The sequence below is a fragment of the Mobula hypostoma genome, chromosome 9 (genome assembly GCF_963921235.1).
Source record: "Mobula hypostoma chromosome 9, sMobHyp1.1, whole genome shotgun sequence".
NCBI classification, from domain to species: Eukaryota; Metazoa; Chordata; class Chondrichthyes; order Myliobatiformes; family Myliobatidae; genus Mobula; species Mobula hypostoma.
Genome location: NC_086105.1, coordinates 6,651,194 through 6,666,353, shown reverse-complemented (window position 1 = coordinate 6,666,353; position 15,160 = coordinate 6,651,194). Strand labels below are relative to the sequence as shown.

General features: G+C 39.2%; 1 protein-coding gene across 3 annotated transcripts in view; it reads left to right on the top strand.

Moving 5' to 3' along the window:
* Positions 1-15,160, top strand: part of tmem117 (transmembrane protein 117) — a 461,344-nt gene that overhangs the window by 242,139 nt on the left and 204,045 nt on the right. For all 3 annotated transcript variants that reach the window (XM_063057677.1, XM_063057674.1, XM_063057675.1), the window contains exon 4: positions 2,380-2,479. In XM_063057677.1, coding sequence (XP_062913747.1) covers positions 2,380-2,479 — 100 coding nt within the window. The remainder of the gene's footprint in view (positions 1-2,379; positions 2,480-15,160) is intronic.

The window sequence follows — 15,160 nt, the reverse complement described above, 5'->3', positions numbered from 1 at the left end:
AGATAAAGTGTTGCAGTACAGAGAAAGAACAGTCGATATTAGATGGTAAGGTACAAAGTCACAACAAGGGCAATTGTGAGGCGAAGAGTGGAGTGCTACAAAGAAGAAATGACAGTGGCTACATTTCATTAGGAGTTTGAGGAGATTTGGTATGTCTCAAAAAAACATTCGAAAGTCTCTAGAGATGTACCGTGGAGAGCATCCTAACTGGTATAGGGAGGCAGAGACTACTGCACAGGATCAAAGTAAACTGCAGAGAGTTGTAAACTTAGTCAGCTGCATCATGAGGTACAGGAGCCTGAAGGCACACACTCAACGAATCTGGAACAGATTCTTCCAATCTGCCATCCGACTTCTGAATGGACGTTGGACCCATGAACACTATTTTTAATTTTTATTTTTGCACTATGTATTTAATTTAACTATTATATATATATTTACTGTAATTCACAGTTTTTTTCTCACTATTATTATGTATTGTATTGCGCTGCTGCCACAAACTCAACAAATTTCATGACTTATGCCAGTGATATTAAACCTGATTCTAATTCTGATCCTGATCTTATCGTACTAGGGAACCATTCAATAGTCTTATAACAGCAGGATTTAAGCTGTCCTAGAGCCTGATGGTACATGCTTTCAGGCTTTGTATCTTCTCTCTGTTGGGAAGAGGGAGAAGAGAAAATGTCTGGAGTGGGTGGGGGTCTTTGATTACACTGGCTGCTTTACCAGGGCAGTGAGAAATGTAGACAGAGTTCATGAGGGAGGCTGCTTTCTGTAATGTGCTGAGCTGTGTCCATAACTCTGCTGTTTCTTGCAGTCAGGGGCAAAACAGCCTTACCAAACAGTACACACAAGAAATGCTGGTGAACGCAGCAGGCCTTCGGGTCTCGGCCCGAAACATCGACTGTACCTCTTCCTATAGATGCTGCCTGGCCCGCTGCGTTCACCAGCATTTTTCGTGTGCGATGCTTGAATTTCCGGCATCTGCAGATTTCCTCGTGTTTGCGCTTGCCAAGCGGTGATGCTTTCCGTAGTGTGGGTCAAATCGGTGAGGTTCAAAGTAGAGATTGCAGATTTGTTTAGTGTCTGAGGAAGTAGAGGTGCTGGTGAGCTTTCATTGTGTAATGTCAATGTGGTTAGATCAGGACAGGTTGTTGGTGATCTTCACTGATAGGAGCTTGAAGCTTTCAGTCTTCTCGACCTTAGTACTGTTGATATAAATAGGACCGTGTGCAACGTCTCCCTTCCTAAAGTCAATGGCCAGCTATTTTGTTTGCTGATATTGAGGGAAAGGTTGTTATCATGACACCAGGTTACTAGGCTTCCTATCTCCTCCTGTGCTCCTACTTATCATTATTTAAGATATAGCCCACTCCGATGGAATCATCTTTAAACTTGTGGATGGAGTCAGAGCAGAATCTGTGCACGCATTTGTGAGTGTATAGGGATAGGGTAGGAGGTTGAGGATACAGTCTGTGGGCACAAATATTAAGAAATAATCATGATGGTGGTGTTTCTACCTGTCCTTACTGATTATGGCCTGTTGGTCAGGAAGTCAAGGATTCAGTTGCAAAGGGAGGCCTGAGTCCCAGATTTAGGTGTTTGGAAATGAGTTTGTTTGGATTTATAGTATTGAAGGCAGAGCTATAGTGCATAAACAGTAGTCTAATATAGGTGTCTTAATTGTCTAAACGCTTCAGGCCAGAGAGACGACGTCTGCTGCGGACCTGTATCGGCAGTCAGTGATATACAGTGGTTCGTGGTTGTCTGGGAGGCTGGAGTTACTGCATGCCATGACCAAACTCTCAAAGTATGTCATGTTGATGGATGTTGGAGCCACTGGGTGCTAGTCATTAAGGCATATTAGCTTCTTTTATTAAGGTGGTGGAATGAAAGTAGTCTTCTTAAAGCAGATGGGGACATCAGATTGAACCAAAGAGAGGTTAAAAATTTCTGCAAATACCCACACCAAATGATCACAACCAGGGAAACAATTCAGAGAGATTAATTCTTCAGAAGACTGATTTTGTATCTGCAATGGTGACCGTAGGTCACCACTTTATAAAATGCTTATCTGCCGACATTAAACTATTAGTAACTAAACAGCAAGGTAGCATTTGATTACTGAAACTAGTTGACATGTTCTCTCAGCAATCTGATATTACATACAAGGGGTATGTACATAAATGAAAATGTGATTGCTTTTGAAGGACATGAGAGGGAGCTTAATGTGTTTAATGATTATTTGACAGTGAAGCTACACACCACTGCCATGTGCCCTCCACTTTCCCAAACTGACAGTTCTGTTCCACAGGGTCTGTTTCGACTTTTAAGTACCTGAAATATTACAAATAACCCATGTTTTATTTTCCACAGTCCCTTCATCATTAATGAATACATGGGTATAAGAAATGAAAACTTCATGAAGTTAGCAGCAGTTGGAACCTGGTTGGGAGATTTTGTTACTGCATGGATGGTGAGAATAACTTTTCTTTTATTATTTGACCAGAAATGTAAAATAGTGTGATTTACTTCGCATATTGTAGCAAGTGTATTATAATGCGGGCAGAGTCATTACCTACCTACATCTATAGATATCTACATACTTAATGAATGAGAAACTTAATGAACATAGCTGGCTGGTGGTGTGTAGTGGTATCTGCACTGAACTTCAAGGCAAGTGATCCCAGGTTCAAATCCAGCTGGCTCCTTACACGCTTTCTATCCGTGCTGGGTTGAGCACCAAGATATCAACTCAGCCTCGTAAAAAACAGACAAATGCTAAAGCAACAGCAAGGTTGCCACCCGATGTGCCACAAGGCATGGACAGGAACAACAAAACTATATTTGATACGGTTGAAAAATCTGTTCTTTCACATTCCTGTTCCCCAAATCTTTTTCACTGCAAACTTCTTCACATGGTGTCCTTAGAAGAGCTGCTTCCATGTTTAAAAGTGGTAATATTTTAATTCCCATCATATCTTCTCCACTATTCTTTTCAGTCTCTGAATGTGTGACTTATATTTTTATGTTCCTGTAACTGAGATTGAATAATAAAACTCGCGTTCACATATAAGTAAAGCATAACAAAAATGACTTTATAATCCCATGCATATGTTACTCCAGATAAAGGTGTGTGTAGTCAAAATACTGACTGTAAGAGAATACATTAGTCTTGGCAGTAATGTTTTTCATTTTATCATCGTAGGAGCTATGTATCTACTTTCTGTCTGTTTTGTGTTGCACATTTATTATGGGTAATTTGTCACGTGAGTTGGGGCATAGAAGCAAATGAGTATAGTTACATACTCACGATTTGTCTAAGTCAGTTTAGTCTAGATAGAGCCAAGAAGTGATTTTTTTTTTGTTGACTGCTAGGCCACCGCTAGATCACTATTATATCATTATTAGACTGTTTATTTTATTATATTGCTAGTTTTTGTTTTGTCAGTTTTTTATTGCTACAAGATTATTCGTCTTTGGTGGTTTCCTAATAAAGGATGGAATGTATTCTTTTAAACTTTGAAGCTTTGTTATTTTGAAGCGTGTCATACAGTATCAACCCCCGTGGTTAGTCTCTGAGCGTTTTTTTTAGATTTTGAGGACACTTAGTCCTCGTTTATTGTCATTTAGAAATGCATGCATTAAGAAATGATACAATGTTCCTCCAGTATGATATCACAGAAACACAGGACAGACCAAGACTAAAACTGACAAAAAACACATAATTATAACATATAGTTATAATTAAATTTTCTGATCATTAAATTTGCTGATGATACCACAGTGGTGGGGCTCATCAGCAAAAATGATGAAACAATGTACAGGGAGGAGGTCAAACACCTAGAGAGCTAGTGCAGTGATAACAACTTGATGCTTAATGTCACCAAAACCAAGGAGATGATCGTCGATTTCAGATGGTCTCAGCCTGAGCACACACCCCTCAGCATCAGCGGCTCCACAGTGGAGAGAGTGGAAAACATCAAGTTCCTTGGGGTGCAGATCTCGGACAATCTCACCCGGTCCAGGAACACCACTGGGATTGTGAAACGGGCCCAGCAGAAATTGCACTTTCTGAGGAAGCTTAAACAAGCATCACTCCCCACTAACATCTTAACTACATTCTACAGAGGCGTGGTTGAGAGTGTGCTAACCTTTTGCATCACAACTTGGTACTCCAGCTGCAGGGCTGTTGACAAAAAAGCCTTGCAGAGGGTGGTTAGGGGAGCAGAGAAGGTTATTGGGGTCTCCCTACCTTCTGTCCAAGACCTCTTTCAGAGTCGATGCCTCCAGAAGACACGGTACATCATTAAAGACCCCTCACACCCTCTCCATGAACTGCTTGTTCTTCTGCCATCAGGCAAACGTTACAGGAGCATCAAAACTAAAACCACAAGGCTACTAAACAGCTTCCTCCCACAGGCAGTCAGACTGCTAAATAGCTGCTCTACCTGACTCTGCTTTGGACACTTTTAACTTGCACTGGACACTTATAACTTGATTTTCACTGACATGTGGCTGTTGTGTTTTACTATTTATTGTTATGTTTATTATTTAGTGTTGCGTTTTGTTATGTTATGATTGCACTACTCCTGGGAAATGCTGTCTCATTCTGCCCTGCAGAGCTGATGTACGGTTAGAATGACAATAAAATTTTTTGAATCTTGAATCTAGTTACAACAGTGCAAAGCAATACCGTAATTTGATAAAGAGCAGCCCATGGGCACGGTAAAAAAAAAGTCTCAAAGTCCTGATAGCCTCATCATCTCACACAGATGGTAGAAGGCAGAAACTCTCCCTGCCATGAACCTCCAGTGCCGCAAACTTGCCGATGCAGCACCCTGGAAGCACCCGACCACAACCGACTTTGAGTCCGTCCGAAAACTTCGAGCCTCTGACACCAAGCACCATCTCTGCCGAGCGCTTCGATCCCGCCCCAGCCGCCGAGCAACAAGCAAAGCCGAGGACTCGGGGCCTTCCCCTCCGGAGATTCTGGATCACACAGTAGCAGCGGCAGTGAAACAGACATTTCAGAAGTTTCACCAGATGTTCCTCCGTGCTTTCACGTCTGCCTCCATCAAATCAGGATTGTGCACGGCACCCTACTTGACAGAAATACAGATATTTATCACCAGAGTGGCCGCTGCGCGCTGCGTTGCGTCACCATCTTCTCCTCACCGCTTTTCAACTAACCGCTTCAAACACCATCACCAAAGTTATTGCTTTGCCCTAGCAAGTGAAATTAATGACAGAAAGATACTATCCAAAAGTAGATACATTTTCTATTAGTAAAAGAGTGTGCCTTATCATGCTCAATATATGGTTTTCCTGTACCTGGTGGTGTGAGACCCAAGACTCCAGCACCTCCTGTCTGCAGCAGAAAGCTGAACTCAGTACAGTTGTCACAATTAACTGAAGTGTATAGCCTCCAAAGTTGCATGCAAATTGAATCTTTGACAATCTGAATGGTGCTTAACAGCTGTTTATATAGAAAGCAAATGCTTGGTATAATAAACTGCTTTGTTGGTTTCTAGGAATTGTTCTTTCTTCTTAACAATTCTAATCAGAAACAAGCCTACATTATAATTAGCTGAAATCTGATTAAAAAGAATAATGAATTTTGTACTAACGTAAGTTTCTCTGCTGTGTTGTATCTATTGATCTTGTATTCTATTGACTGCTGATGAATATGTGAGATGCTATCATATAATTGTGTCTCTACAAAATGTCACATTGTCAAGTTAAGGTCTTTGTGGTTTTTAGTTTTTACACTTCTGTTAATTTTATTTATGGGTCAAGATGGCACAAAATACTGAATCTGCACTTTACTTCAAAACAAAAAAAATTATTGCATGAGCCAACCATATATTTTTGAGAGAGGATATATTACTGTTCAAGTCTGATCAATATTGTGCATCGGTCACACTTATCTCATTGTAAACCATCCAAGTGTTATGATGTATTTGAAGAATGAAAATCTCAGGTCATCCATGGGGTTCAGGTCTCCCATCAAAACTGGAGTAGAGTATTGAAAGCTGTGATTTATACCTTCAATGTTAGAGCAATTTCCTTAATATAAATGGAGAGGTGGACAGATCTTACAACTTAGGAGGAGAGTTAGGAGGCTAGCTTAGGAGGTGAGTTTTAGTCTGAAGGCTTGCTGGCTGTTTCCATGAATCTCGATTGATGTCTTAGCAATCAAAAAACGGAAGTAATCTATTTTGCCATCTGCCAATCTGCATGTATTAGCATATCAAATGAGTTGTTTTAGCTGACTAGAACTACTTCTACCTAATTAGCTTCTGAATGTAAGCATGAACCAAACCATAAAATGTATCAGGGCAGAATAAAAGAAACTAAATACTGGAACATTTAGTGGTTCATATCACTAGCACCTGTGGAGAGAGAAACAGAGTTAACGTATCTGATAAATAATACTCAATGTGAAAAGGTACACAGGTTTCCCCCGCCGTCCGAAGGTAGAGCATTCCTATGAAACAGTTCATAAGCCGAAATGTCGTAAAGCGAAGAAGCAATTACCATTTATTTATATGGGAAAATTTTGTGAGCGTTTGCAGACCCAAAATTAACCTACCAAATCATGCCAAATAACACATAAAACCTAAAATAACAGTAACGTATAGTAAAAGCAGGAATGATATGATAAATACACAGCCTATATAAAGCAGAAATACTTTTCCACAATCATTACTGAACTGTTCTCCGTAGTGAAAATCTCACACAAGCGCCGTCGGCAGAAAATCTCAGGCAAGTGCTGTTGGCAAAAACATGGCGCAAGTGCTCTCCAGTAACCTTTAAGCTATGAAGCTGCCAAATCATACCAAATAACATGTAAAAATACACAGCCTATATAAAGTAGAAATAATGTATGTACAGTGTAGTATCACTTACCGGAATCGGGAAGACAGCTCCGAGCACACTGATGATGGTGTGTTAGGCTGAGTCAGAGTTTGGGTGGTGCAGTGGCCCCCACCCTCCAGGCTGCTGACCGATACATTGCTGCAAAGCATGCAGGGGTGCAGCGGTAGCCGGAAGGCACCCAGCACATCTTTAAGAAAAAAGCCGAAACAAACATGCTAATTAATTAGGTGCCGCCCAGCACGTAATTGTCGGCCCAGATCAGTGCCGATTTCCTATTGCGTCGCCTCTGATCTGGGCCGACAATTACGTGTTGGGCAGCACCTAATTAATTAGCATGTTTATTTCGGCTTTTTTCTTAAAGATGTGCTGTGTGCCTCCCGGCTACCGTTGCATTCTCCGCGAATCGATATCTGTCCGTGGCCTGGGTGTTGGGGTGGTGGGACACTGGGGTGTCATCTCGTCATCGTCTGTTTCCATTAGGGCAGGCAGCTCATCTTCTATCTCTGCCTACCTCGATGTTGAAGGTCAAGGTTCGTCATCTGCTGTGGTTGATGAGGAAGGCTTGCTTGACTACTAAGCCTCGCGCATTTTTCTATCACACAGTTCTTTGTAAGGACTCAAACCATCCTGCAAATATCCCCTAAACTGACATACCCTTTCAAAATTAAAGTCGTATTTCATTTGGTTTCGATCGTTATCCTTTTTTCTTCCAATTGCATCAGCTCTTCATCTATCAGTTCTTGGTCATGGGATGCCAAAACCTCTTCAATATTATCTTTGTCAACTTCCACAAGCCAAACTTACGTGTCCTTACTTCGTTCACCACGATCGAAACACTTAATTATGTCTAGTTTTACGCTAAGTGTAACATCCTTACTAGTTCTTTTAGGCTTTTCTGATACCATAGAACTCATCTTGCAAACGGCTGCACAGCAATGCTGTTCCGAATCCGGGGGAGAGCGGCTGCTCGGGGTGCGCGCTGCCTTTTATCGCGCGCTGCTTTTTTTTCGTAACAGTGAAAACACCTTCTGAAAGCGAAAACAGGGTACTAATATAGGTCTTTCATAACAGTGAGGTTTCGTAAAGCGAATGTTGGAAAAGCGGGGGACACCTGTATGCTAAAATACCAAAGGCCTGCAGTCACAGCAAGAGAAAATAACACACACAAAATGCTGGAGGAACTCAGCAGGTCAGGTAGCATCTATGGAAAGTTTTAAAGAGTTGACATTTCAGGCCAAGGCCCTTCATCAGGACTGGAAAGGAAGGGGAAAGAAGCCAGAATAGGAAGGTGGGAGGGGGAGGGGGTCGAGGGATGGAGTACAAACTGGAAGGTGATAAGTGAAGCCAGGGGAGGGGGCAGGCAGGTAGGTGAAGGAAGGTGAATGAAGTGCGAAGCTTGGAGGTGATAGTGGAAAGGGTAGAGGACTAAAGAAGAAGGAATCTGATAGGAGAAGAGAGTGGACCAAGGGAGAAAAGGAGGGAGGAGGGGCACAGAGAAGAGGTGATAGGCAAGTGAGGAGAAGAAAAGAGGGGAGCCCAAATGGGAAATGGTAAAAGAGAGGTGGGGGGGGGGGGGAGGAGAAATTACCAGAAGTTAGAGAAGTTAAAGGATTTCCAGCAACTGCTGAATCTCTTGTGTTTTTGAGAGAAAAATAACTTTGTTTTCAGTACATGTATGATTCTGGATGTTACCAAGGCCATCTTGAGAATTTTACAATGTTCTATCAGTGGGAAGATGAGGGTCTTTGATGGATGAACACAAGAAAACAATGAATATGCTTCTGCTGTTGTTCGGATCTGCAGAATGCACCATTCCTAAGGGAAGTATAAATTGAAAATAAGTCACCTTAATTTCTTCTTCAATATTTTTATTGATTTCTTACATAAAAGTATACAGAGTACAGTAAGATATATAATATATATCGATTACAATATATTGGAATCACCAATATAGTTTCATAACCCCATATCTGTATACTTTAAATTTAAACATAATATTGAAAAGATATACTTTGTTACGAAAAAAATCTAAACCCACTACCAGAAAAAAACAGCTGTTTGGTTAAAAAAAATGAAAAGGAAAAAAAATCCTTATCATATAATAAAACATATTGTTAGCCATTCTCTGTGCTTAATAGCATTCTCTGTGCTTAATAGCAAATCAAAAATTTTGAAAATAATTCAAAAAAAGTCCCCAGAATGTTAAAAAATCTTGTCTAGTTTCAGAAATTGATCAACAAATCTTCTCTAAATGTAAACATGATATAACATCATTTAACCTATGAGTAGGCGGAGTGGCAATGCCCTCCTGGCTATAAGAGAAATAAAGGCCAAAATATGCAAATAATGTGTCTCCAAAATAATATCATTTCCTCCAACAATACCAAATAAGGCAGTCAAAGGATTAGGTTTAAAATTTACTTTAAAAAGCACTAAAAAAGTTTGGAAAACTTCCAATATTTTTCAAGACTCGGATAAGTCCAAAACACATGAATTAGTGAAGCTTCACCATTGTTACATCTATCGCAATTAGATTAGATTAGATTATGAGGACACACAGTCCTCTTTTATTGTCATTTAGTAATGCATGCATTAAGAAATGATACAATGTTTCTCCAGAATGATAACACAGAAACACAAGACAAACCGACCGAAAAACTGACAAAAACCACATAATTATAACATATAGTTACAACAGTGCAAAGCAATACCGTAATTTGATGAAGAACAGACCATGGGCATGGTAAAAAGTCCCAAAGTCTCTCAAAAGTCCCATCATCTCACACAGACGGTAGAAGGAAGAAAAAAAACTCTTCCTGCCATGAGTTTCCAGCGCTGCAATCTTGCTGATGCAGCACCCTGGAAGCACCTGACCACAGCTGACTCTTGAGTCCATCTGAAAACTCCGAGCCTCTGAACAGCCCTCCGATACTGAGCACCATCTCTGCCGAGTGCTTCGACCCCGGCCCCGGCAACAGACAATAGGCAAAGCCGAGGATTTGGGGTCTTGCCCTCCGGAGATTCTCGATCTCACAGTAGCAGTGGCAGTGAAGCGGGCATTTCAGAAGTTTCTCCAGGTGTTCCTCCGTGCTTCTCACGGCTGTGTCCATCAAATCAGGATTGTGCACGGCCCCTAGTTAACACATACGATATCATTCAGAATGGCCGTGCGCGCTGCGTCACGTCACCATCTTCTCCTCCCTCCCTATATCAATAGGGAGATATATCCGAATGAAAACGGGAGAGCTTATCTTTAGTCATATGGGCCTTATGAACCACTTTAAATTGTAGAAGGGAATGATGGGCACCTAGCGATGAGGTATTAACCAATTAAAAAATGTCATTCCAAGTATCCTCAGAAATTGGAATCTGTAAATCTTGTTCCCAGAGATTTTTAATTTTGTCTAAAGGAATATTTCTCATTCCCAACAACATACCAGAAATATTAGATATAGATCCATTATGGAAGGGCTTCAAATTAAAAATTGTATCAAGTAAATTCTTAACTGGACTTTTAGGAAATGTATATAGTTGAGAATGCAAAAAGTCTCTAATTTTTAAATATCGAAAGAAGTGGGTTTTGGGTAGGTTATACTTAGCTGAAAATTGTTCAAATGAAGAGAGACTATCTCCAACAAACAAATCCTGAAAACATTTAATACCCAATCTATTCCACTCTTTAAAAACTACATCAATCATGGAAGGTTTAAAAAAAAATTAGAAAAAATAGGATTTGAAAGTGAAAAACTCAATAAACCAAAATACTTTCTAAATTGTACCCAAATCCTCAAGGAGCGTTTAACTACAAAACTATCAGTTAAATTACTTAAAGATAAAGGAATTGAGGATCAGAGAAGAGAAATGATAGAAAATTTATTAACAGGATTAGCTTCTAAAGAAACCCAGACTGGACAGTCCTCTTGATTAATATAATATAACCAAAACATAAGATTCCGTATATTGACTGCCCAGTAATAAAACCTAAAATTGGGTAAAGCTAAACCTCCATTCTTTTTAGCTTTTTGAAGATGAACTTTATTTAATCGAGAAATTTTATTTTTCCATGTATACGAAGATATAATAGAATGCAGAGAATCAACAAAGGATTTAGGAATAAAAACAGGTATGGCCTGAAATAAATATAAAAATTTAGGCAAAATATTCATTTTAATAGAATTAATTCGGCCAATCAACAATAAAGAGAGGGGTGACCAATTTGATAGTGCCTTCTTAACATAATTCGGAAGTGTAAAAAAGATTTCTTTAAAAAGGAATTTATAATTCCTGGTAGTTGTTACACCCAAATAAGTAAATTGATTTCTTACAATTTTAAAAGGAAGGTTAGTGTTAACTAACACCAAATTATTCAAAGGAAAAGGTTCACTCTTATGAAAGTTGAGTTTATATCCTGAAAACTGACTAAAGCAGGAAAGTAAAGAAAATATGGAAGGTACAGAAGACTCCACATTAGAAATGTAGAGCAAAAGGTCATCAGCATAAAGTGACACTTTGTGAGTATTACCCCTCCTTAAAACACCAGTGATATCATTAGATTCCTGGAAAGCAATAGCTAAAGGTTCTAAGACCAAATCAAAAAGCAAAGGACTCAAAGAACAACTTTGTCTGGTTTCATGTTGAAGTTTAAGTGGTTTAGAATTAGTTTATGAGGACACGCAGTCCTCTTTTATTGTCATTTAGTAATGCATGCATTAAGCAATGATAGAATGTTTTTCCAGAACGATATCACAGAAACACATGACAAACCAAGACTGAAAAACTGACAAAAACCACATAATCATAACATATAGTTACAACAGTGCAAAGCAATACCGTAATTTGATAAGAACAGACCATGGGCACAGTACAGTCTCAAAGTCTCTCGAAAGTCCCATCATCTCACGTAGACGGTAAACCTCCAGCACCGCAAACTTGCCGATGCAGCATCCCGGAAGCATCCGACCACAGTCCGACTCCAAGTCCCTCCGAAAACTCCGAGCCTCCAACCAGCTCTCCGACACCGAGCACCAAGCACCATCTCTGCCGAGCGCTTCGACCCCAGCCCCGGCAACAGGCAATAGGCAAGGCCGAGGATTTGGGGCCTTCCCTCCGGAGATTCTTGATCGAACAGTAGCAGTGGCAGCGAAGCAGGCATTTCAGAAGTTTCTCTAGATGTTCCTCAGTGCTTCTTCACGTCTGTCTCTATCAAATCAGGATTGTGCACGGCATCCTACTTCACAGATACGAAATCAATTTGGAACAGCCTCGTGTGCTGCATTGCACTGCCATCTTCTCCTCCCTCCCTTAGAGAGAGAGAGAATTCTGAGAGTTAGTAAGAACCTGAGCAGATGGAGACAGATAAAGTAATTTAATCCATTGAATAAAATTGGGCCCACAGTTAAATTTTTCTAAAGTTTTAAATAAATAATTCCATTCAGCCCGATCAAAGGCTTTCTCAGCATCTAAGGATATCACACATTCCGAAATCTCTTTAGAAGGAGATTAAATAACATTCAATAAATGATAAATATTAAAGTGGGTGTATCGACTTTTGATAAATCCAGTCTGATCATCAGAAATAATAGATGGCAAAATATTTTCAATCCTATGAGCCAAAAGTTTAGATAAAATTTTAGTGTCAACATTAAATAAGGAAATTGGTCTATAAGAAGAACATTCAGTTGGATCCTTATTCTTTTTTAAGAATAAGCGAAATGGAGGCTTCATAAAAAGATTGTGGCAACCTACCTAATTTAAAAGTGTCTGAAAGGACTGAGTATAAGTTAGGTATAAGCAAAGAGGGAAAGCCTTATAAAACTCCAGAAAATCCATCAGGACCCGGAGTCTTCCCCGAGTGCAAAGAGTGAACAACCTTGGCAATTTCCTCATAAGAAATGGGTTGATCCAACAAATTTTGATTATCATCAGAAAGTTTAGGAATGTTTAATCGATCTAAGAAATTATTCATTACACTATTATCTTTAGGAGAATTAGAACTATAAAGTTTAGAATAGAATTCTGTAAGTGTATCATTTATTTCTAAATGATCAGATGTTTTATCACCATTAACTTTACAAATTTCTTTAATTTGGCGTTTAATTATAAAGGTCTTTAATTGGTTAGTCAATAGTCTACCCGTTTTATCTCCATGAACATAAAACTGACTTTTATCTTTTAAAAGTTGAGTTTCAATTGGATACGTTAAAAGCAGATCGTATTATGTTTTAATTTCAACACTTTTTTTATATAAAGCAGGATCTGGAGCCAAAGCATATTTTTGGTCTAATTGTTTCAACTGATTGGCTAATTCAGTTCTCTCCTTATTAGCTTTTTTCTTAACACTTACGGCAAAAGAAATAATTTGTCCTCCAATATAAGCCTTAAAAGCATCCTATAAAATAAGACTAGAAGTCTCTTCTAGCATATTGTCTTCAAAAAAAAGAGTAATTTGTCTCTCCAAAAATTTAAAAAAATACTTATCAGATAACAGAGTTGGATTAAAACACCAGAATCTGTTTATTTGGGAGACACCTGGAAGATTTAAAGATAAAAACACATGAGCATGATCTGAAACAGCAATTTCTTTATATTCACAGGATCAAACTAATGGAATCAATCGGTTATCAACAAAACAAAAACAATCAATCCTGGAATATGTATAATAAACATGAGAAAAAAATGAGTACTCTCTATCTGATGGATGCAAAAAGCACCAAACATCAACAATATCACATTTCATTCGAAAAGATTGGATAAAGGAGGCGGATCTACTACATGTCAATCGTTTAGAAGAAGAACAATCTAAAACAGAATCTAAACAACAGTTGAAGTCTCCTCCTAAAACCAAAGAATATAAACTTAAATCTGGTAAAAGCGAAAAAAGACATTCAAAAAAGCCTGGATCATCTATATTCGGGGCATACAAATTAGCAAAACCCATTAATTTATTATCTAATTTCCCTGAGACTATAACAAAACGCCCATTGCGGATATTTACAATGAGTTTTAAATGTATGTCTGTGAAAATGACAACCCCATTCATAAACTGGTGGCAATTACTACTGATGGGGCCCCAGCAATGTGCAGTGTGCACATTGGTTTTATAGCACTAAAAGTCAGTGCCTACTTCGGGTCAACTTATCGATGTGAAATTGTATTTTCACAGATGAAAAATTATTAAATCTAAGTACAGGAGCTGACTTACTGACAGACACCTCATAGACTGTCTCAGACTGGCTGTCTGTAGTTATGAGCCAAATTTTAGGGAACTAGCAATTAATATTCAGCCCCAGTCATCACACTGAGAGCAACAGTAAATTTTTATTCATTTATTTTTCGTGTTGAAATAAAATTAAATAATAAAACTTAGAATTAAAGGTGTGAACTAATGTAATATTCTTAAAGATAGATATGCTAGCTGCATTGTTTTCTTGTTTGAATTAATTTGAAAGTTTGACAAAAGAATTTTGTGTAATTCAAATACAATTAGCCCGAATAAAAAGCCTCAAACTGGCAGTACATTCTGAGCTGTTTTTTCTCTAAATGATTTAGTAGGTAGATAGTCATAGTCCTAGTCATACTTTATTGATCCCGGGGGAAATTGGTTTTCGTTACAGTTGCACCATAAATAATAAATAGTAATAGACCCATAAATAGTTAATAGTAATATGTAAATTATGCCAGTAAATTAAAAAATAAGTCCAGGACCAGCCTATCGGCTCAGGGTGTCTGACCCTCCAAGGGAGGAGTTGTAAAGTTTGATGGCCACAGGCAGGAATGACTTCCTATGACGCTCTGTGCTGCATCTCGGAGGAATGAGTCTCTGGCTGAATGTACTGCTGTGCCCACCCAGTACATTATGTAGTGGATGGGAGACATTGACCAAGATGGCATGCAACTTAGACAGCATCCTCTTTTCAGACACCACAGTGACAGAGTCCAGTTCCATCCTTACAACATCACTGGCCTTACGAATGAGTTTGTTGATTCTGTTGGTGTCTGCTACCCTTACCCTGCTGCCCCAGCACACAACAGCAAACATGAAAGCACTGGCCACCACAGACTCGTAGAACATCCTCAGTATCATCTGGCAGATGTTAAAGGACCTCAGTCTCCTCAGGAAATAGAGACGGCTCTGACCCTTCTTGTAGACAGCCTCAGTTTTCTTAGACCAGTCCAGTTTATTTTCAATTCGTATTCCCAGGTATTTGTAATCCTCCACCATGTCCACACTGACCCCCTGGATGGATCTTGGGCTTAAAAAGGTTGGTGACCACTA